Genomic DNA, 24,119 nt, shown 5'->3' with positions numbered 1-24,119 from the left:
CAACCCAGCTAAGCTACCCCTAAACTCCTGCTCCACAAAAACTGTGAGAGATATATAAATAAATGAATATTGTTGTTTTAAGCCACTAAATTTGGAGTGATTATTATTTGATAGTAATACATTATTTGATAAATAATTCACCAGGTAAGTCAGGAAATGATAATAACCATTAATTAAAGATGTAGTTAGGCTATGTACTTGTATGTCTGGCCCACAGATAAGGGTAAAAAAAACAAAACTATAATGGAGAGATATAAGGGAGGTGCTAATCTCCTTAAAACCCTATGATAAATAAATATTGTGATGGAAATGAAGGACATGATACACAGGTTGCCGATAACCTATGAAATAGCTCACTCATCCCCACAGGACCTCACTGTGGTAGAAAAAGTCCACCAGCACTGCCCCCTGGCCTTCACCTCAGCAGATGTAGGCAAGCTTTCCATACCCAGTACTGCGCTCAGGTTGGAACACAGGACTGAACAATGTGAGAATCCAGACTAGGAACCCAGTTCCATCACTACTGTTTTATTCCAGTCGTCTATTGAGGACTCACAGGTCATGGAGTATTCTTTCCTCCAGGGGGCAGAAGCAAACAGGGAAAACCAGACTCAAAGCTCTTGTTTACTTAGACTGACTCACTTCCCTCAAAACCCAATCTTCACTGTAACGATTTCCTCCCTTATCAAAGTCCTTGAAAGAAAGCCATAGTCTCATAGTTGCTGGAGAGGATGTGGAGAAACGGGAACCCTCTTGCACTGTTGGTGGGAATGCAAACTGGTGCAGTCGCTCTGGAAAACAGTGTGGAGGTTCCTCAAAAAATTTAAAATAGATCTACCCTATGACCCACCAATAGCACTGCTAGGAATTTACCCAAGGGATACAGGAGTCCTGATGCATAGGGGCACTTGTACTCCAATGTTTATAGCAGCACTTTCAACAATAGCCAAATGATGGAAAGAGCCTAAATGTTCATCAACTGATGAATGGACAAAGAAATTGTGGCTTATATACACAATGGAATACTATGTGGCAATGAGAAAGAATGAAATATGGCCCTTTGTAGCAACATGGATGGAACTGGAGAGTGTGATGCTAAGTGAAATAGTCATACAGAGAAAGACAGATACCGTATGTTTTCACTCTTATATAGATGGATCCTGAGAGACTTAACAGAAGACCATGGGGGAGGGGAAGGGAGCCAAACCATAAGAGACTCTTAAAAGCTGAGAATAAACTGAGGGTTGATGGGGGGTGGGAGGGAGGGGAAAGTGGGTGTTGGGTATTGAGGAGGGCACCTGTTGGGATGAGCACTGGGTGTTATATGGAAACCAATTTGACAATAAATGTCATAATAAAAAAAAAGAAAAAAAGCCATAGTCTCTTTTTCCATGCTGGTGTGCAGGGGTCAGGGACAGAGCAAGGGCTGTCCCGTGCCTTAGATCTCTTTCCTTTTTCTGAGCTCCCTGTAGGCTCTGGCTAGAGCAGTGGCTGTCACATAGCAGTGAGCAGGCAGCTGCACGGGAACAGGGAAAGAGGAAGCAGTCTTGGAATCACAAGATGTGAGTTTAAGTTCTGGCTCCTCCACCTACTGGGTTAGTCCCATTTTTCACAGTAGCTGCCTTGTCATGTCCCTCAAATAGGGGAAGAAAAACTTGGGTGCTGAGTTTGGGAAATACAACCTTAGTGACGGCAGAAGTCCCACTTCTCCTTCCACCCACCCTGGAAACCCCAGTACTGACCCAACCCTGTATCTGTAACACTTCCACTGTTCTTGAGAAATCAACTGCCCCAAATGGTGAGCAGACAAGGGCTAGGGGTCAGCACCACTCACATGTTTGGGGGCTATTGAGATAAAATTCAAAAACTGAAATACAGTCGAAAGTCATGACCCCATTCATTTATAATTTGTTTTCATCAAAAATGAGTTCACATTGGGCACCTGGCTGGTTCAGTTGGTAGCACATGCAACTCTTAATCTAGGGCCATGAATTCAAGCCCCATCTGGGGTGTAGAGATTACTTAAAAATAAAATCTTAAAAATATATACTATAAAATAAGACAAAATATTAAAAATATATAAAACAAAATGAGTTCACATTAACCTTGACACAACCTATGAAAAGAAGTCCATTAAATAAACGTATGGAATAACTAAGAAAGAAGGAGCACTTCCTTCATCAGTCTATTTACCATTATGTAGTGAGCACCTTGAATAAGCCCAGTTCTTTCTTTTCTTAATTTTTTTTTAACATTTATTTATTTTTGAGAGATAGAGAGAGACAGAGCATGAGCAGGGGAGGGGCAGAGAGAGAGGGAGACACAGAATCCGAAGCAGGCTCCAGGCTCCGAGCTGTCAGCACAGAGCCTGATGTGGGGCTCGAACTCACAAACTGCGAGTTCATGACCTGAGCCGAAGTCGGACTCTTAACCGACTGAGCCACCCAGGCATCCCAGCCCAGTTCTAATTACTCACAAATGGAATACAAGTTGGGCAGGCTATTCTTAGTGAGAAGGGGAGTTCTGAGATCAACTACAAATGTGAGATGCAACATTGGTTAAGACTTAAATAAGTTTCTTTACAGGAGGACTGCTCAGAGCCTTTAAGGCCAGTATGCAAATCCCCAAAGGAGGAACAAATTATTCACCATTTCTCAAATTCTTTTGACCCCAAAAGTCATGTTTTACACCGTTCCTCTTCCCTATGTGGCAGAAATACATTGTGAAATACAGTTTGAAGCACCTGTCCTTCAAGAAGCCTATAATCTAGTTGGGGAAGCAAAGCTTATAAATATGCACAAAACAATGGTTGACATGTCACACGTACAGTGGGATTTTAGGTAAAACACACGGTCAGAGAAGGGACTGTCAGTGCAGTCTGAGACACCTGGAGATGAGATTGTGGTAAAAGTACAATTTAAGCTGGAAGAACAAGTGAAATAGGAGGTCCCCCAGATAGGGGATGATGACGAACAAAGACAGAATGAGTGAGTGAGTGAGGAAGTGAGCGGCAGAGGCAGCCTTGGATAAATCTGACTTTTCATTTGTTTCCATAGACCAATCAAGGGGTTTCGCTGGACAATCTATATTCACTCAAAATTATAAACTACTTGTTAAATGTCTTCTTTTTAAGTACAAATGATTACTAGTAATTCCTTCTGGACTAGCTTTTCGTAGCAGAAAACAATATCAATAATAAGCCTGTGTATTGCATGTCAAAGAAGCTTTTGTGGTACCTCAAGCAGCCTCAAAGTACTCTACTCTTCCACGTATTTGCAACTCCTTATCCACAATGCCAAAGCCCCAAAAGCTCTGAAAACCTTCAGTTCTTTTCCCTGATTCCATTTTGTGGCAAAACCTTTCCTGAACTGATGAGAGGCTATTGAGACTCTTTATTCCCCTTAGTGTGAATATCCATTCATTTTGCTGTAGAAATACTAACGTATACAATTATGGGGTACTGCCCTGGACCCCCCTGGAGTGCTCCATGAATTACAGCATCTATACTTTGTCATCTTTCTAAACTCTTGGATCTTCCAAATCCTGAAATACAAAGGTCTCCAATAAGGGATTGTGGACCTATAATTCTTATTTATATCCTAGACTTAAAGGGGAATTTTATTTGTGATACTAGGTTTCCAAATGAAGGTCTGCTTACCTCTGCCCTCAGAGGTAAGAATGTCCAGAAGAAAAAGGACGCCACCACAGACTTCCTGGTCTCTTGCCTCTAGGAGGAGGCTATCTTTAATAATATATTAATCCCATGATAGCAAGGAGGGGAAGCCCCACTTCCTTGGCACTCAAGCTGGCAGGCAGCATGTGGTGGCTGCTCCCTCTGAGCCGTCTCCACTGCCATTTACCACTTGCCTTCATAGCTCAGAAGCAGAGGCCACAGTGACTGCTCCACTTCCCCTTGCTGAGATGTTCCTACATTTGTTAGTACAGGAAAATGCTACTGATCTGAGTTGTTACTCATTCCATTGAGGGCAAAGGGGGTAAGGAGACTGGGCAACCCCAAGGACAGCAAAGCTCAAATCACCACCTACAAAGCGTTTCCACTATTAACGTCTGGCTTTCATGACTCCTGTTGCTCTGTTTGAAGAGGAAGTTTACTTACACAAGATTTATAAAGATTTTCAGAGACAGCAAAGGAGAAGACAGAGGAATAAACCCTTCCTCTTAAAATCTGCAAACACCACCTTCCATTCAGGAGCCTAAAAGCCAGCCAGAGCTTTAAGTCAAAGCTCAGATCCATCCGTCTGCATTTTGAGACATTCAACTCTCCATTCCCAACAAGATCAGAATTCTGGTGCTACATCAGGGCACTGAGAATCAGGACCTAGCAGAGGCCTAGCTTTCTCTTCAAGAAGAGATAATTGACCTCTATCAGGTTTCTTCTCAAGGACAAGCCACCAAAAAATAACTTTATCCTTGTTAAACAATGTGACACTGGACTGACCGATCTAACACCGGACTCCATCTTTGTCTCACGCAGGGCCAAGCATGGTGTTTTGCACATAGTAAGTGCTCAATAAACATTTATGGGATAAAGGAAAAATAAACCTATAGATTTTTAGAAGACATGCATACTCTTTGGATAAAAGTGTGATTTTTTTTTTTCGGAAGACAGGGCAGAGTCTACTAAATTCTACAGATACAAAGGAATGGTTTTAGAAACACAGAAGCTAACAGACCTTATTCCTCCATTCATCTAGCCAACAAATATTTATTGAGCTCCTATGTGCCAGGCACTGTTCCAGATATCAGACACATAGCAAAAGAGATGGACAAGCTCCCCACCCTCACGAAACTTACATTATAACAAAGTAGCTAAAATCAGAGGCTTTGGAGTAAAGCTTTCAAATGTCAGCTCTATCAGTTACTAGGGAGTTAAGGAAGGCAGTTCACTGTGTTCTGTTTGCTCACCTTGAAAATGGGGATAATAGTACCCATCTTACAGTATTATTTATGAAGATTGAGTGAGAATTAGCAAAATACCTGGCACAGAGCAGATTTTTAATAAACTTTATACTCTCATCATCACCACCCGTTAGTCTCACAATATCACTGTTAGTTTCTCTCAGAGCCCTTGTTTCAATTGGCAATAATGTCTATTCCCAGACTCCTGCACCCCTCCCAAATAATCAACATTAACCAAATGATGAAGTTAACTAGGCAAGAGACAAAGGAAACCTCACCTAATCTCTCCAGATGAAGCACCCCCCTCCCATGCTGTCAAGATGGAGATGAAGAAATGAAGTGTGCTGCATGGATTTAGGATTACTGTCAACTGAAGCAGGATTTCAGGCCTACAGGCCTCAGTGAACAAGTGCCAGGAGAGAATTGGAAAACGAGGAGCTGGAGCCCTAGAGAGAGGGTGTGAGAGAGGAGACTGCCTTCCACTTCAAGTCAATTGATACTCTCCTGCTGTTCTGAGTCTCTGCTGGTGCTGGCATATAAATGGATTCAGGACCCTTCAGATGATAAAAGCCACCACACATGGGAGTAAAAAGTGTCCTGTTTCTCAACTATCAACTGGCCACCCGGCCACCAGGGGCTTGTATTAGTAGCCTCAAGATCAGTTATTTGCTTTGTCCCCAGAAGCAGGGAGAGCTTGAGTCAAGGGAGCAAATGTTCAAACACACCTATGTCAATACCTGCACATGCCTCAGGCCAGAGATACTGTCCCAGGAGCCACCTCCAATGTTATCCTCACTCCCATCTTTCTCTCCTATGGTCTTGCCACCCCCTACCCTCCCTGGCCCCAACCTTTGTACTCAGACTCTCTGTCTCTGTCAAGCCCATTCATACTGATAACTAGTGGGAGTGGACTGCCCACTTGGGTATTTCCCCTCCATTCCAGTTAGCCCCAGCCTATGGGAACCTGCCCCACTCGTCCCTGAGCCCCAGTGCAGGTGTCAGACCCCCAGTCCTCTGTTTCCTCATTTGTCTGGGCTCAGACTCCATGTACAAAGCCACAGAAAGTTCTAGCTTAGTGGTTTGCAACAAAAATGAAACAAACAAAATGAAAAAACAAGGTTAGCTAGCATTTAGTATATGCTCACAGGGTGCCAGGCACTGCTCTAAGCTCTTGACAAGTATGAACTCACTCACTTCTCCCAACTTCCCCAAGAGAGAGGTCCTGTTATTAATCCATTTTATAGAAGGGAAACTGAGGCATGGAGAGTCTAGGAAAATTGCCCAAGGTTATAATTTAGGACATGGCAGAGCCATGATTCAAACCCATGCAGTCATATTCCAGGTCCCAACTGTGACCATGCTCCTATAATGCAGGAAAACATAAATATACATTCAGTCCCTGCCCACAAGAGGCCCATAACTCAGCAAGGGAAGCAAATAGACACTGGGTTTTAGCCACCAATTCATAGCAGGTCATAGTTTTATGATTATCTTCATACAACAAACATACATCGTGCAGTTGGGAACTTTCTGCCAATGAATGAAACAGAACTGACTATAATAGAAAGTAGAAGATGTTTACTCTTTTAAAGCAGGAAGTTACTCATTGAGAAAATATTTTCTCATTCTTATATGGATACTAATGGCTAAAAAGGAAAGGACACGCATCTATAGCTGAGGAGATGGTATTTCTCACATTAAACCAAAAATAGAACATGAGAAAATGAGATCATATCTTAAAATTCTGGGAAATTCAACCTAATATTTGATGATTTGACCTTCTCTTAGAGTCTTTTTCTATAAAACTCACCCTGGTAACATTTAAGTGAGCCTGAAAGACAGGTCTGACTCATTCTAAGAATTTTGAAAAGCAGGAAAACTGTGGGAATGTAATGATCAACTAAGGAAGAGGTAAATAATTAAGCACATTGTTTCGCAATGAGATTCTTCTTACATTCTTTGATGCATCACCAGTGATTGATTCAGTTTGAGTAAGACATCCAGCAACAATTGAGCAAGAGAATCAATTCAGATTGAACAACAAGGAACACACAAGTAGTACAGACTCAGGCCAACAACCAAAGTACAGGGTGCCAGAATCAAGTGACACACTGCCTCTAAGTGAACACACATTATGACATTTTTAATGTCCCCCAGAAGAGCTTTCATAGTCTATCTATATGAAATGATGGGGTATCTGCTAACACTGAAGCCAGCAAGCCTTCCATTTTAAACCCCACTCTGGATCCCCAGCCTCCTCTCTGCCACAGCATCAAGCATGAAAAAGCCAGACTGAAGCTCACCAACTTTCACCAATTACACCTTTGTGCCAGAGACAATGCTATGTGCTCCCAGATCTCCTTCCAGTTTCCTCCTGACATGCAGCCAGACTGAGTTCCTTATCCACTGCAGTTAAGTGGGGCCACATGAGTGCATTTGACCAATGGAATGTGGATGGAAATGATGCATTTCACTTTCTCAGGACTGGCCCCTAAAATCTCTTGTGAGATCTTCCACAAATTTCATTCATCCACTGTGGGATCATGTCAGGGTCCCCAGTTGTGGGTTCAGCTTATCACATCGGGGTCACCAATTGTGGGTTCAGCTTTCAGTTTTGTCCAGCAAAGCCAAGGACGGCAGAAAGGATTACTCAAGACGCCACAAGTCAAGACAGGTGAAAGGGAGGCTAAGAGAAGTCTCCCCGAGCTGCTCTCAAGCTCCTGTATTTATTGGGCCTACATTATAGAGAAAACATTGTGCAATATGTCAGCGGCTACTGCCAGCGAGAACATATAGAAAGCATGCAAAAAAACAAGGTGCTCCTAAGACTACAAAAGAGCAGATGCTGAAAGCAGGGTGGAGAACAAGATAAGATATTCCATAGATAACATGGTCTAAGGAATTCATGAGCACAGGCAGGACCCAATCCCTAAATATGCATTAATTAGATACTGTTCAGCTGTTTTCAGCAGGGCCAGAAAGCAGTATAATACATTCCCTATAATCTCCTTAACCGGAACATAGCTATTTGATTTCCCACAATCCACCAGCCAGATACAGAGGATCCTGTGGAAAACCCCAAGGCTTCAGATGATGAAGCCACTGAATGACACAAGGAACAAAGCTGGCTCCAGCCCAATTCATACTAGGCTGTGCCATGAGTGAGAAAGTTTCCCTTGCTATGTGAAACCACAGATTTTGGCAGTGGTTTGTTATAACAGCTTGTGATGATCACTGATGGATACAGCTTTTCTGGGCCATGACCTCACTGTGGGGTATCAGTTAATCTGCAGCATGCATACCTACCTGTATCATTGCCAATGCAGTCAATTATCAGGCAGATTCCCAGGGGCTTGCTCTGCATCCTATATCTCTCTTGTATGTGCTGGAAAGGAAAACAGCAATTGTTGAAAACGCTAGACATTGTTCTGCTTCCTATAGGTTCCGCCCATAAACCATATTTTCTTTTGGATTTCCTCAAACTTCCTGTTGCCAGGTGAGCCATTCAATAGATACAGCCTGAAGTCACCACAGCTGACATTTCCCATTAATTTCATATTTTTCCTCTATTTGGGCAATATGTTTAAGACAAGCTGTTTCAGTTTTTATTTAATTTTAATGAAAATTACAGTCCCTTCACACACGTCTTAGAGCCACAGGATAAAGACAATTTAAAGCTGAAAGGATGTATCTGTTTCCACAGTAACCTAAGGTTATACAAGTGATATCTTTCCAAACCAGCAAAAAAGGAAGGCTTCTATTGCCTCCTTATGGTGAAAAGGTTTCAGCCTTTAAAAAAAAAAAAAAAAAAAAAAAGCCAGAGCAAGTCAAGGTTCAGTGTCATTGCTTACTTGTATATTCACCAATCACTCAGCTGGGAAGAGAAGTGCTACTTTGGAATTTTCCTGCATTCCAGAGTTCACTAATGCAATCCACTTCCACAACAACTTCTTTGCTCTATCCAAGGTTCCCCCTTAGGAGATCTCTCAAGAAAAAGGCACTCTCACACTGTCAGCATCCTATTCTTGTCACAGAGAATTCTTAATAGATATTTTAATGAAGCCAGTGTTCCCCACAGATACTGTGCAAACACTACAATACCAAATTAGATCATTTATTCCATACCTGAGGTAGAGATGTTCCTGATTCCTGAATGGATGTCTTCACTGATTCTCCTGGCGGTGGGGGGAGGGGGGGTTGAGAGAGAGAAACCATTTACAAAGCTGAAGGAGAACTAATCGCACACTCCCATGCTGACTGGGTTTCTTTATATCTCAGCTGTCCTCTTCCCCTATTTTCTTCCCCTTACTGTGTCTTCTTTCTTCAGCTCTACTTGGCCCCAAGGTTTCAGCCTCACACTGAAGAACCTAACTGATAAGAAAACACAAGTCTGCATGCCAGGCAGGGGTTATATAGAAAAACTGCTTAAATAGCAAAGGGGGAAAAAAGGCTCTCCCTTGCCTTTCTCCAGGCGAGGACCAGGTGACTGATGAGTTTTTAAACTGATAGGGAGAATCCAATAACCTCACCACCTAGCAATATCAATAGCTTTTTTCCATGTGGACAAGGTGGATAAGGCCTAGAGGGGGACAGCCTTAGAGACTGCAGAGAAGGGAAAATGTACTTGTATTAGCCACTTGTACAACAGATGGCCATGTTTTATTAGTCCAGTGATATTGAGAGATCATAAAATAAAATGGCAGTTGCAAGATAAGGACAATGAGCCTAGCAAATGTAGATGAGCCTAAAGTCAATATCATTAGGTAAAAATGACTTTATTAGCCCAGATAAGTGGAGAAACCACCAGTTTTGAAGCCATAAAGGGCTAGCTCAAACCCTAGCACCATCACTGATGAGTTCTGTGATCTTAGGCAAGTTTACTGCTGAAGTCTCAGGCTCTTTTGTTTTGGTTTTAAATCCCTAAGGTGAACATACCAACATCTACCTTAGAAGATTGTTGCAAAAATGAGAATGGCAAAGACAAGCAAAGAAAATGCCAGTATTTTTAAGGTTTGAGGGAAATGAGGCCTTTCAAGTGTGTAAGTTGAAACAGTGTTTTAAGGGGCATCTGGTTGGCTCAGTCAGTGGAGTGTGTGACTCTTGATCTCAGGGTTGTAAGTTCAACCCCACGTCAGGTGTAGAGAATACTTAAAACAAAATAAAATCTTAAAAAAAAAACAATCTGTTTAAAGAACAACTGGTGATATCCTTTAAAACAACATTTTGCTTCTAGAAGTTTATCCTAAGGAAATAATAGAGCAAGTATGCAAGAATATGTACTGAATAACTGTTTATAATGGCCTCAAACTGGGGCACCTGGGTGGCTTAGTTGGTCAAGCATCTGACTTCAGCTCAGGTCATGATCTTGCAGTTCATGAGTTCGAGCCCTGTGTTGGGCTTTGTGCTGACAGCTCAGAGCCTGGAGCCTGCTTCAGATTCTGTGTCTCCCTCTCTCTCTGCCCCTCCCCTACTCACACTCTGTCTCTCTTCCTTCCAAAAATAAATAAACAGTAAAAAAAAATTTTATAATGGCCTCAAACTAGAAAAATACTTAAAAATGAAACTGGCTAAATTAATCATGATACATATAATGGATACTATACATGTTAAAAAGGATAAGAAAGATCTTTTTGTATTTGACATGAAAAGATACATAAGACATAGTAAGTGAAATGGGTTATTTTACAACATGAATATTATTAATCCAACGTACTTAAATATATGTATTTGTGTGCATATCCTTACACATAGATATGCTTAAAAATAACAGTCCAGCGGTATATAAATCAAATATTAACAGTGGTTATCTGATACTTGGGATTAAAAGGAAATTTCTCTTTATCATTTTGCATTTAAGCAATCATGGATTAACAGAATAAAAAACACAAAATAACTTATTTTAATATGCGTATCTCAGTGTAAGGCATTTAGTAAGAGCTTAATAAATTACAGTGATCATCATCATCATCCAATTGAAATCTATTTGGAAGTCAAAATTAATATGAAGACTTTTTCTTTTATTAGCAAATAAAGCATCCAGGTGAAAGCAGGTACCTAGCTCTCCTAAGAATCACCAGAGGTGTTAGGTGCCTCACTTATCTCTCCTGTATAATTACAGTGAAGGATAAACCTGCCGTCAGGGTGTGCTGTGGAAAGAACACTGATTGTTCTTCATTCCTATCCAAATCTGCCAGCTCTCCTATTTTCCTTTTAAACAGCTTTCAAAATGCAAATTCTCACCACCTCGTCAGTGTTTTGAGAAACATGCTGTCACTTCAGGAATAAATTCACTTCTCAATAGCTTTTGCTGGAGAGCAGAATACTAGGTGAGGAATGACAGGCATGAGCTATGCCATCTGGCGAATCTGGGAGAAATCCTTCTCAGTTTCTAGGTGCAGGCAGACAGCATGTAGGCTGAGTCATAAGATTTTGGCAAGGGGCCTGCCACATAAAGAAGGCTTCCATCGGCTCTCAGCACTGCACCCAGGACAAACTCCAAGCCCCTCAGGGAAGACTGAGCCCTCCTTACCTGCCTATCAATCCCCTGCCTCCTTGAGTTCTGAAACACAATCATCTACAATGCAGTGTGAGACCAAGTCTCAGCCTTCACTTGAAGGAGGACTCAAGACAAGCAAAAGAAATACATTTTTTAAATGATGTTATAGGATCAAGTGCTGATGTTTTAAGAGAGAAGAGAGAAATCGTATGGGTTGAAATGCCTAGTTTTTTATTGTATTTTTTCCTTCTTTTTAGGAGTACAGAGATGTCATCTGTAGAGTATCTAGATGTATTAAATAAGCTATAAAACAAGATCCTAGTAACCTTTCTTCTTCCTGCTGCTAGATATTCAATTTAACTCAATTTATTATCATGGCTAGGTTAATGTTTCACATAGCCTGATTATAGTTCCATTTCAGGTATAAAACCTGAAACTTCTTAAAAACATCGCCAAGATGATGAAACTGAGTAAGAGGTATTTAAGTTCAAATAAACTAATTCATTACATAATTAGAAATGCCAAGGACTACATTTTAAGAACTTAACTGCTATTTATTTTGAGAACTTAATCAGAATAGGTAGATAAAGGAAATGGGAAACTCCAAAAATGCAATGATTTGTACTTGAATTATAAAGCATTTATAAAGAATGAATGTAGGGGCACCTGGGTGGCTCAGTCAGTTAAGCATCCGACTTCAGCTCAGGTCATGATCTCACGGCTTGGGGGTTTCAGCCCAGCATCAGGGTCTGTGCTGACAATTCAGAGCCTGGAGCCTGCTTCGGATTCTGTGTGTGTCTCCCTCTCACCCATCCCTGCTCACATACCCGCTCTCCCTCTCTCTCATAACTGAATAAACATTACAAAAAAAGAAAGAAAGAAAAATTGGCCTTACTCCGAGTATCAGGTTGTCCCACATTGAGTCTTTGTTCATTACTTCTCCCATTCTGGAGCTTCAAATATAAAGAATAAGGTCATACCCCCTGTTAGTTTTTTCAGAGGCACTTTATATCACACCTCTTTAAATATCTCAATAGAATTCTTACCCAGGAAAAAAATTAAAGTATCACATTCACAGTTAAATTATCTAAAGGAGAATAGCAAGAGCGGTTAACTCCGTAAGTCCCATTTCTATAGCTAAAGAACAAGGCAACTCTTCTTTTTAAAAAGTAAAAATACAATGAACATGTAAATATGCTAAATTAGCTTATTAGAATATTCCAAAACAGCTCAATGAAGTCAGATGTTACAGTATTGTAGAGTTGCTATAATAGCTCCAAGTTAGAACAAGCTGTTGGAACATCAGATCGACATTCTACCTGATCCTTTAACACAGAGGCAATGTACGGTATGGTTAAGGATGAGAGTTCTAGGGGTGCCTGGGGGGCTCAGTCGGTTAAGCGTCCAACTTCAGCCCAGGTCATGAATCTCACGGTTTGTGAGCTCAAGCCCCGTGTCGGGCTCTGTGCTGACAGCTCGGAGCCTGGAGCCTGCTTCGGATTCTGTATCTCCCTCTCTCTCTGCCTCTCCCCAGCTCACACTCACTCTCTCTGTCAAAAATAAATTTTAAAAACGTAAAAAAAAAAAAGAAAGAAAGAATGAGAGTTCTAAAGTACTGGTGAGGATGTGGAGAAAAAGGAACCCTCATGCACTGTTGGTGGGAATGTAAATTTGTTCAGCCACTGTGGAAAACAGTATGGAGGAGGTTCCTCAAAAAATGAAAAATAGAAATACTACATATTCTGGTAGTTCCACTACTGGGTATTTACCCAAAGAATATGAAAATATTAATTCAAAAAGATATATGTACCCCTATGTTTACTACAGCATTATTTTAAAAAGCCAAGATATAGAAGCAACCTAAGTATGTATTGATAAAGAACAGATATGGATAAAAAAGATATGGTATATGTATAAAATGGAATATTACACAGGCACAAAAAAGGATGAGATTGTGCCATTTGTAACAACATGGATTGACGTAGAAGGTATCATGCTAAGTGGAGTAAGTCAGACTGAGAAAGACAAATACCACTCATATGTGGAATCTTAAAAATATATATATATGGGGACACCTGGGTGGCTCAGTCAATTGAGCATCCGACTCTTGATTTCAGCTCAGGTCATGATCCCAGAATCATGGAATCAAGCCCCACATCAGGCTCTGCACTCAGTGCGGAGCCTGCTTAAGAGTCTCTTTCTCTCTCTCCCTCTGCTCCTCTCCCCCGCTCACACTCTCTCTCTAAAATAAAAATAAATTTAAAAATTTTAAAAATATGAATAAACAAACAAAAAGCAGAATCAGACCTATAAATAGAGAGGACAAACTGATGGTTGCCAGAGGAGAGAGGGGTGGGAGGATGGGCCAAATGGGTGACGGCTTCCAGTTATGGAGTGAATAAGTCACAGCCTAAGAAATATAATCAATGATATTAGCTTGTATGGTGACAGAAGATAGCTACACTTGTGGTAAACATAACAACATAACATAATGTATAAACTTGTCAAATCACTATGCTGTATACCTGAAACTAATGTAACATTTTGTGGCAACGATACTCAAAAAAAAAAAAAAAAAAAAAAAAAATAGTGGGAGTTCTAGCCCAGACAAACCTGGCTATGAATCCTGATTCTGTCACTTACTAGCTATGTAAGCTTGAGCAAGTTATTTTACCTCTATGTCTGTTTCTTTATCTTCAAATGAGGATAATAGCAATAGCCACCTTATACATTTTTGTGAAGACTAAATGTACACAAGCATTTAGCACAGTGCTAGCTTATGGAAGAGCTTAATAAATGTCTAGTTACTGTGTTTCTATAATGCTTAGCTACACAGAAGTCGCATGTGGGCTTGGTTCTTAAAAGTCAGCTACCAAAAAAAAAAAAAATCAACTACCAATTCTGAGGGCTAGAATGAAATTAATCAGAGAATGAAAGATTGAACCGACCCTTTCTCTTCTCAGATGACAGGTCCTTTGTAAGGTACATATACCACATACTCCCAACCATCTGATAGGTTCAGCTTTCAAATGACAGTTCTCCTCTGAAGCTATCCTAGCCAAAAGAGAGAAGTATACTATTCATTAAGCTGTGTCTGTAGCTAAGTCTGTGTGTCTAAATTAAAGAAAAACATGTAAGTTGCTTTTATCACTAATAATAAAAGACTTAGCCAGAGGCTGATAATACTACAATACTACATAGAATTTGGAACCCCACATGGATGTGCATTCACATTTACATAGCTATTAAGGAGATACAACATCAAAACAAAGCTGGATTTAAAAAGCATCATATTGCAGAGTGACACAACTTTTTTATTCTATAAAATGTTGGTATCATGTGTCATTTAGTGTCACTATGATTTTTAAAGCACTTTGCACTCTTGTATCAGTTAACATCCAGGTATTTACCTCCTAATTTTATGAAAAATATGCTGAATCCATATGCCACAGGGTCTGTTTACTAAATGAATGATCAGGGTCACAGATATACAGAAAATTAAATGACAGAAAATTAAATGTCTATTTACATATACAGTAAATACAGTTATTCTCATCAACAAAATAGAAAGACAATAGTAAAAATATGGCAAGGTTTTAACTAAGAGTGACAGTATAATTTATATTTAGATATATAATAGCAGAGAATACTCAGAAAATCTGGATGTGAATCCTAAATCAATTTGGTTTCATAATTTGGTATCATAGAGATTCAGAAGGACAAAAGAAAGTATATTTTATTCTTGAAAAAAAAGTGACAGATATATTTAAGCTATGTCATGACTGGTATATAGTTTATTAAATATGCCATGTCACAGAGGAAGGAACATGGACTGGGCCCAGTTCTGGTGATAGGTAGAGGTGGGCAATCACTTAATGCACTTTAGGCCTAAATTTCCTTATTTGTTCAATGAGGGGGGTGAACAGTATAATCCTTAATACTCATTTTAGCTCTGAAATTCTATTGCTCAGAGATATCCTCACATCTCACATTTTTCATGAAACTATATTACAGGGTAGTTAATGTTTTCTTCAGATGCTTTTAAAGTGTTTGTAATTTAATCATGAAATTGCACTGTGGCCTGAGGCCTGACTACAAATTCCACATATACTAGGATTAACTCTTCAAGATAAAAAATTAACCAACAAGAATTCTGATAATACCTTGCACCATTTACTAAAACAACAACCAGAAGTGACTATGTGATATTTAGGGTCACAACTCAATTACTCAATTATCACTCAATAACAAAAACACTTTTGTTGAAATCATTAAATACGCCCAATAACAAGCAAATGCACAGAGAGGTAAATACAAGTATATTTATTTTGAATCACTGTATTAAAAAAAAAGACTGGAAACAATCTAAATACACACAAGAAAGGGCTATACACATTGCAATATACCCAGGATTAATCGTAGGATAGAAGTGATTTATTGCTCTTCTTTTATATTTCTCTATACTTTCCAAATTATCTCAATGAACACATGCCAATTTTGTGACCATAAGAAGTTACACATATTTCAAAAACAAATGCACATGACTATCACATTTTTTCAGATATTAAAGTTCCAGAAAGTAGAACCATATGCACCCATTAAAAGCAATGACAAAATAGAGGTTGTCACATATGATTCATATGGAACAATTTCCAAGAATTCTCAGCTCAATGGGCATAGTGTTCTACCATTTGCACAGAAAGGAAAAACCAAAAATGAGATATGGTATGTGTATAGACTGTCTCTGAATGTGTATAGAAGAAAATGGTTAACAACAGCTGCCTCTGGGGAAAGGAAGTGGAGTAAGAGAAAACATACTTTAAAAAATTCTTTTAGTATACTTTGAAATTTTTGTCCATGAGGATGCACTATCTATTTATATTTAAAAAGCTAAATCTTCTAGGGACGCCTGGGTGGCTCAGTCAGCGAAGTGTCCTATTCTTGATTTCGGCTCAGGTCATGATCTCAAGTTTGTGAGATCAAGTCCTGCATCCAGCTCTGCAGTGACAGCAAGGAGCCTGCTTGGGATTTTCTGTCTCCCTCTCTCTCTGCCCCTACCCCATGTATATGCACTCTTTCTCTCAAAAAAAAAAAAAAAAAAAAACCTAAATTTTCTAAAGAACAAACGAACTATGAAAAAAAATGTTCAATTGGATATGAAGATACACAAACATGCATAGAAAAAAGACTAGAAGGAAATTTGCCAACATACCTTTAGATAGTAGGATAGAAGTGATTTATTGCTCTTCTTTTATATTTCTCTATATTTTCCAAATTATCTCAATGAACACATGCCAATTTTGTGACCATAAGAAGTTACACATATTTCAAAACCAAATGCACATGACTATCACATTTTTTCAGATATTAAATAAAGTCCATGTTGTGCAAATGTCTGTATTTTTATCAAAGTTCTGAAACTGTTTCATGCTGGAATTCCATACATGTGCTCCAGACTCACCCTTAAGTTATATGAAGGATCCTTAAGACTCAAATTTGGGAGAGATGCCTGGAGTGCACTTATATAACTTGTTTCACCTCCTTGAGCTATAAGCAGGAGAGAGGTATGGAGTTAAGATTTATAAGTTACTATCAAATGCATATTCAACAATGGCTCAGTTCAGGGTCAATCATCTTTCAAAATATCCTAAACTTTCTAACCACCCTACTAAGGTCAAAATATCTCCCACTATCATTAAGAATGTGCTAAAAATGCTACACCCATCCTTGATTTTTTTATTGGTCATGGGGTGGGGGGTATCTGTAGATCATTGGGTCTCAGCTATCCCCATTAGGCTATAACTCTATGGTGGCAGTGGACTGCTAACAGAGCAACAGAGTCCATGCTGAGCCTGAATCTAAAAGACAATGGGGGAGGGTGGCATGAGGAAGAAGGCCAATGTGAGACTGGTCACCTTTAAGAAGGGGGCAAATGCACCCTTTTCCATGGGGTTTTGGAAACTCAGGACACATGCAGGGCAGTTATGGGATCCCAGTGACAGGATGAGACCCAGAATTGGATAGTGGTCAGGCCAAACATTGGAGCAGTGCAGCAGGGCCTGGCATATCCTCAAAAGCTTTGAGTGTCCACTGTGCTGCCAACCCATGCAGAAAATGGGGGTGCAGACTATTTCATGAAGGCCAGGATGTTAGGAACTTCTCAGCAGCATTTTGCAGAGAGCTGAGACTCTGTGATCATGGGTGTGGGTGATAAAGTCAGCAGATCTGAGATATGAAAGTTAGAGGGGATGTGACCTCGAGCCACAGGCTAGTGGGGGCTGTGGACACTCAGGTTCTGTTCCCTCCACCCATCCAACAAATGAATCTTTACCAACCAAACCTAGTATGCCCAGGGTACTTTCCTTGGGCCACTGAGAGGCCAAAATTCTACTTACCAGACTGCTTGTATTTCTGGACTTTTGTCTTCAGGTCTATTCTGTGGATGTTCTTTAAGCATTTTTCTAATAAATCCAATCGATCTGGAGCAATCAGATTTAGCTTCTCCAATTCAATCACAAGATCTAGGAAACTCTAAGAGAGCCACCAAGAAGAAACAAATGTCAGTAAGGTGGACTGTTAAGCCCTAAATGCAAACCCCAAGCTGTGTGATTTGTAACAGCAAGCAAATGTGAGAAGAAGAACCCATTCCATGATCTGCAGTGATCTTAAACCAGACCTCTCTGTTTCATAGTCCCTCCAGGGCCAGAAGCAAATTACACTCCTGGATTTTACAGAGAAAGAGGTGGTGGTAAGTCTTTTGGCGGACAACCTGTACCTAGGTTGGGGACACATGAGTCATTTTACGTCATCAAGAAGTACTGTGAGATGGGGCACCTGGCTGGCTCAGTCAGTAAAGCACACAAATCTTGATCTCAGGGTTATGAGATCAAGCTCCACATTGGGCATGGAGCCTACTTAACAAAAACAACAACAACAAAAAAGTACTGTGAGAGAGCAGGCCTAAAAATAAAATCTGCCTGAGTTCATTCTGTTCCAAAAGGCTACTCTGGTATTATACTGAAAAACTCTAAGGGCTTTCCTAAAAAGGGAAGAGAGAAGATAGCTGGGGGAAAGAAAAATCCCCATGATGCAGTTTTGAAGTTCCTAAAATATGTAAAATTTTTTCAATGTTTATTTATTTTTTAGAGAGACAGACTGAGAGCTAGTGGGGGAGGAGCAGAGAGAAAGGGAGACACAGAATCTGAAGCAGGCTCCAGGCTCTGAGCTGTCAGCACAGAACCCAGTGAGATCCCACAAGCATGAGATCATGACCTGAGCCAAAGTCGGACGCTTTACTGACTGAGCCACCCAGGCACCCCAGAAATTTCTAAAATATCTTAATCACTGCTGGACATTCCAACTCATTCTGACTCTGGGAGTATGAGGCAAAATTAAAAAGTTAGGGTATATTGCTACTTACTTGCCCTAGACCACAGAGATTATGAAAGAACTATATTTCAGAAATAGACATTGCTTTGGGTTTTATTTCCTCTAACATTTAGTTACTGAGGCGCTATATTTATTTATTTTTAATAATAATCATCATGAAATTGATATAAGTGATTGGCAATAAGTTGACTTGAGGACACCAAAAAGAAGTTCTATTTTTTCCTTTTCCTTCCCATTTGACGCATTTGATGGTGGGGGCATACAGTCACCCTATATTTATAGATTTCAGAAACAAAACTACAATTATTATGGAACATGAGAAAATTCTCAAGCAACAATTTACCAGAGTCCTTAAAGGCAGGTCCTTTAAGAACATATTTTCATATTCTAGAGACCGGAGTTTTTCCTGGCCCGTCCTTAGGCCAGCAGTACCACATAAGGTTAGACAATTTAAATACTTTTCCAGCAATTGCAATATCCCTGAGATCTTGTTTCCTACCTAGTTTCCAATCCCAAATCTCTAATTTTGCCATTCCCTGGATACATGAGTCATAAGTACCTTCTCCCTCCCCACCTCCACATGCAGCCTAATGACTCCACACTGATCTCAAGCTAGTTGAAGGAAAATAGATGGCCATGGGAGAGCAAGATGAAAGTGAATTTGAAGTAAAAAGATTTACTTTTCTCACTTCCTACCTTCACTCCCAGCTTGGGTCTCCATATTCAAGTGCCCACTTCCCTCTTCCCACACACTACAGAGCAACCCTCTCCTTCTGATATGCCCTTGGAAACATGAACCAAGAAAAAGAATACTCACCTTATCCTTGGCTACCTTGCTTCGGCCCATATGATCCCTCATGAGGAAAATTAATGAGGACACATCAGATTTGTCCAAATCTTCACCAATCTCTGTCATCAACACCCTGCAACCAGACAAGATTTTTTTTAAGTAAATTCAGATACTAATCCTAATGAAAACACCAAAAGCCTATGCTTCTGCTATGCCAATAATTGCTTAAAAGACGACTAATTCGGCCCCATTTGAATATGCACCCCCATAAAACAGAAAGCCTAGACCACCCTAGGAAGAGATCTTAAGGGAATTCAAAAAGGAAATTCATCCTTTCTCCTACTTTCAATAAGAGATAGTACCTCTCTTTCCAACTAACTGATCTACAAACAACTCAGAGAATAAAAACTTCCCTAAAGAATCCCCTAGTTCCCCCAGATGTTATGATGAAATAAGCGAAGAACATATATGACTAAGATGAAAGATAGAAATAGAATTTGAAGTCGTCCTGTCTTCCCCATCTTACAAGCCTCCAGGTGATGAGGATGCTGCAGATCCAGGGCCTACACTTTGAGTCACAAGCTTCTAAAGCAAGCTTATACCTGGGATATCCTGGCCCACTCCTAAACTCAAAGGGTAAAAGGCATCTAGATCCTGGGGATTATGACCATAGATATTTTTGTCTACAAAGCCTCACCTGACTCAGTCACCTCTGCTCCAGTTGGAGCCACCATCACAGTTTACCTGGGCTCTCAGGACACCCTGTGGTTGGCATTATTGCCTTGACATTGTCATCTCTGCTTTAGAGGGCTGTTTTCCCAATTAGGCTCTCAAATTCTTGAGGACAGAAGATGCTTCTTTCATTTTGTTCTAATGCTTACTATACACCTGGCATATATCGACCGCCCCCCCCCAAAAAAGCCCACTGAACAGATGAATCAATGAATCTAGCATCCCCTCCCTCTACCCACCCTTTCCACCCAGAGGCCCTAAGGAACTGCCTACATTCACATTAGCAAGGAGACAGGAAATAGAGAGTGCCCCAACTTATTCACTGAAACCCAGCACCTCTGAAAAAGTTTTAAGAACATACTGACATTTTATGATGGTTGAAGAGGTAGAAGATGATCAAGAACAACGACAACAATAAAAATAAACTCTCACTTGTTTGTGTGTTTGTTTTTAACTAGGCTCCGTGCCCAGCATGGAAGCTATCATGGGGCTTGAACTTATGACCCTGAGATCAAGACCTGAGCTAAGACTAAGAGTTGGATGCTTAACCAACTGAGCCACTCAGGCACCCCAATAATAAACTCTTGCGATTGTAGAGGGATTCACAGTTTTAAAAGTACTTCACATACTAAATTATCATAATTGATCTTCACCAACAAACTTGAGAAATCAGGTATTATTATTTTTAGCTTTATAAGTAGGAAAACAAAGTCCCAACTGGTGTTAGTGGCTGGCTCAGCCTAGGTGGCCTATAACTGGTATTTCTGGGACTTGAAACAGGCCTCCAGACCTCAGGTCTCTGACACTTTTCAAGGGCAGAGCTGCTTTCAACTCTCTTTAATACAGTTCTCAATAATACACATCTTCTCCAAATACACACCATCGATATAACTTAAAGGCTGGTGGTCTGAAGAAAAAGGAACCATTAATTTAAGGTCACAAGTTATCTTCCTTTCTCCAGAAATGCAGCCTTTCTTATGGTTTGTGTGCTCCTCTCAGTCTCCAAGAGAGTAGTTTGTTAACAGGAGGAAGGAAAAACTCAAATGGTCTCAACTAAAGGGGACTCCAGTGACCATCCCTCTCTGAACTGGAGGGGGCCTATGGCTGTTTAATTGATGAAATGTTCATTCAGCACCCCTGCCCTACCAAGCCTCTAGGGGCAAGGACCCCAAAGAAACTCACAGAAAGGGAGTCCACTTCATAAGCTCCTTAGCAGGGGAAAGACCAATGGGGACTCAGGAGGGAACACAGAGCTCTACAAAGGTCAGGAAAATCACTGTCAGACTTGTTATTTCCTTTCTCAGTACCGGAATTTGCCAGTCTGACATCACAGACCACAACAGATCCCACAGACAGAGGATGGCAAGAATTACTAGTTCTTAGTTGTTCTTATCTCTCTCATTCTATCCATTCAGCAAACACATACTACCCAGCCCTTCCACTTTCTTTATGATCTTCTACCCAGTTACTTTAAGTGAACATGTTCTAAGAATTCAAAGACTTCAAAGGAATGAAGTAACATCATAAGGCAGTCGAATCTGTGGGCACAGAAAGTAATGTGTTTGCTTTTTTTTACGGTCTTCATGTCTATTGTTCATAAGTCCAGACCACCTCACTCCCTCCCACCAGGTCCAGCCTTGGGAATAGATAATGAATTACCTATAGTCTGAAACAAGCTGAGGGTGCCTGAGCAGGTGCGTCTCCACCGCCCTTTTGTCCATCTTCAAAATCCGCTTGAGCAAGTCAAACCGCCTCACTCTGTACAGTAGCTCAGCCAAGCCCATGGCAGACAGCTTTCCTCTCTCACTTAAAATATCCAGAAGGTCCCTGACATTAAGGGGAACAACATCTGCAGCAATGTCCCGGCACAAAAAAAGAATCGTTTCCTTCTCGTCTTCATCAAGTGCCTCTTCAACCTGATAGATGACTTCAGCAGACATCCTGCGCAGTGTCATTCCAAGGAAATGCAATAATAAAACTCCACTCCAGTCAACAAAAGGCCATGAGGCTGCTGACATCATTTCTGATGGTTTTCTTCATTTCTTTCAAAATCCCCTTTCCAATGGAGGAGTTCTGTGATTAAAAGGGAATCTTTTTAAATCCTCTTATCAAAATAACTTATGCCTAACATTCATGGTATAGGTTCTTCCTTTCTTGGTCTCTCTAACTTAGAAGATTAAACTTGTATTGTTAACCCTATAGAAAGTGATCTTCAGCAGACAAAGCAACCGATTGAAAAATCAAGACACACAAAGAAGGTAACCTACATTTTAAAGGAAATGAAACCAGAAACAAATTATCTCCCAAAAATCCCACAGGTCTTATCAGAATTTGTAAGAATGTAAAATACAGTAAGAAGAAAATCATAAATGACGAAATGGCATATGAATAACCTTGGTGGGAGGAAGAAGAAAAAGCCCAATGATGAAGAAGCTAACTGGACCAGAAAAACTGGTGTCACAGGGTTAACTCCCACTTTCAGTGACCCCAACCAGGTAAGTTTAAACAAACACGGGTCTTGACAAGAGACCTTTGGCAGGGTGTCAGAACTACTCCACCCATTTTTCCCAGTTGTCTCCTACTATAAAATTCTTCATTTACACCTATAAGTAGAAACCCTCCCTGGCATCCTCCCAAAGTCTCAGGTCATTTTCACAACTTCATCATGAATGCTCATAGGACCTCCCACTTTATCTGAACAAAGGCCTTGTCAAGCTTTGATCACTGCTTCAGACCCTGAGCCCATGGAAGTGCCAGAGGCCCCTTACTCTCAACACATTACTCAGGTCAGCAATTGTCACAAGAGTTCCTGACGGTATCAGTGGAAGGAAGAAAGTAGAACAGAAAATCTGGAGAAAAATCTTGGTCCCAGGGCTGGACTTGGGTGGGAGCAATGGGAGGTCATGCCATGGATGACTTCTTAATTTTTTTCCATTGAAACTCAACCTATTCTCTTTCAAAGTCTAAGGTGCAAATGGCAGTCACTGTCTATTCTATTCTAAAGTTTCACAGCTATATTTTATGTTAAATAAACTCTTGTGTTCTGAAAGAGTATCTTGTCTATTTCTATCAGAGAACATTAAAAAAAAATAATTGGAAATACAACCCAACTATAAGTTGCTAACTATTACTATGTATTTGTGTACAAGTATATTTATATTTTTTTCTTTTTCTTTTTTCTTTAGGAGAGAGACAGATAGTGCAAGTGGGAGAGAGTGGCAGAAGGAGAGGGAGGGGGAGAAGGGGAGAGTGGGGGGGGGAGAGAGACAGAGAGAGAGAGAGAGAGAGAGAGAGAGAGAGAGAATCTTAAGCAGGCTCCATGTTCAGCACACAGCCCCACATGAGGCTTAAACCCAGGACCCTGGGATCATGACCTGAGCTGAAATCAAGAGTAGGATGCTCAACTGAGTGAGCCACCCAGGTGCCCCACTTGCATTTTTATATTATTTATCGAGCTATATTTAGTGAAAATAACACTGAAGGTATTTTATTTACTTATGTACAATTTAAGTCCATAATAGATTTAAGGCATCTTATAATAACAACACTAAGTACAAGAAATATTTTATATGAGAACAAGGCAGGGGGAATTAGGTTAAAAAATATTAGTTTAGAAAGTTGAGCTGGGGTGGAAGGATAGAGAATACAAAGCAAATATGCAGACCAGAAAGGCCTAAACAGTTTTTAGTAGACTGTGAATTTGTCCCTGAGTTTCCTGGCAGTCAAAGCAAAAAACGGTATATGGGACATTTTTTTGTTCTTGCTGTCAAAGACAAAATACCTTCTTAGAGT

The 24,119-nt window shown here is 40.3% G+C and overlaps 1 protein-coding gene across 14 annotated transcripts in view; it reads right to left on the bottom strand.

The window, feature by feature from the left end:
* CFLAR (CASP8 and FADD like apoptosis regulator) overlaps positions 1-24,119 on the bottom strand; it is a 98,251-nt gene that overhangs the window by 32,378 nt on the left and 41,754 nt on the right. For 9 of the 14 annotated variants that reach the window (XR_008295523.1, XM_015086342.3, XM_015086343.3 and 6 more), the window contains 7 exons: positions 21,987-22,400; positions 19,623-19,728; positions 17,812-17,947; positions 16,878-16,963; positions 12,312-12,369; positions 9,046-9,095; positions 8,227-8,305 (listed from right to left, as the gene is read on the bottom strand). Coding sequence is in view for 13 of the 14 variants with exons in the window: in XM_015086342.3 (XP_014941828.1) it covers positions 8,227-8,305; positions 9,046-9,095; positions 12,312-12,369; positions 16,878-16,963; positions 17,812-17,947; positions 19,623-19,728; positions 21,987-22,348 (877 nt within the window). In the remaining variant the exon portion in view is untranslated. Of the gene's footprint in view, positions 1-8,226; positions 8,306-9,045; positions 9,096-12,311; positions 12,370-14,364; positions 14,435-16,877; positions 16,964-17,811; positions 17,948-19,622; positions 19,729-21,986; positions 22,401-24,119 lie in introns of those variants that run through there. The other 5 variants (XM_053215556.1, XM_027053578.2, XM_027053572.2 and 2 more) reach the window with 4 other exon arrangements.

The sequence above is a fragment of the Acinonyx jubatus genome, chromosome C1 (genome assembly GCF_027475565.1).
Source record: "Acinonyx jubatus isolate Ajub_Pintada_27869175 chromosome C1, VMU_Ajub_asm_v1.0, whole genome shotgun sequence".
Lineage (NCBI taxonomy): Eukaryota > Metazoa > Chordata > Mammalia > Carnivora > Felidae > Acinonyx > Acinonyx jubatus.
The sequence above is the reverse complement of the archived record's forward strand: the minus strand, read 5'-3'. Positions and strand labels throughout refer to the sequence as shown.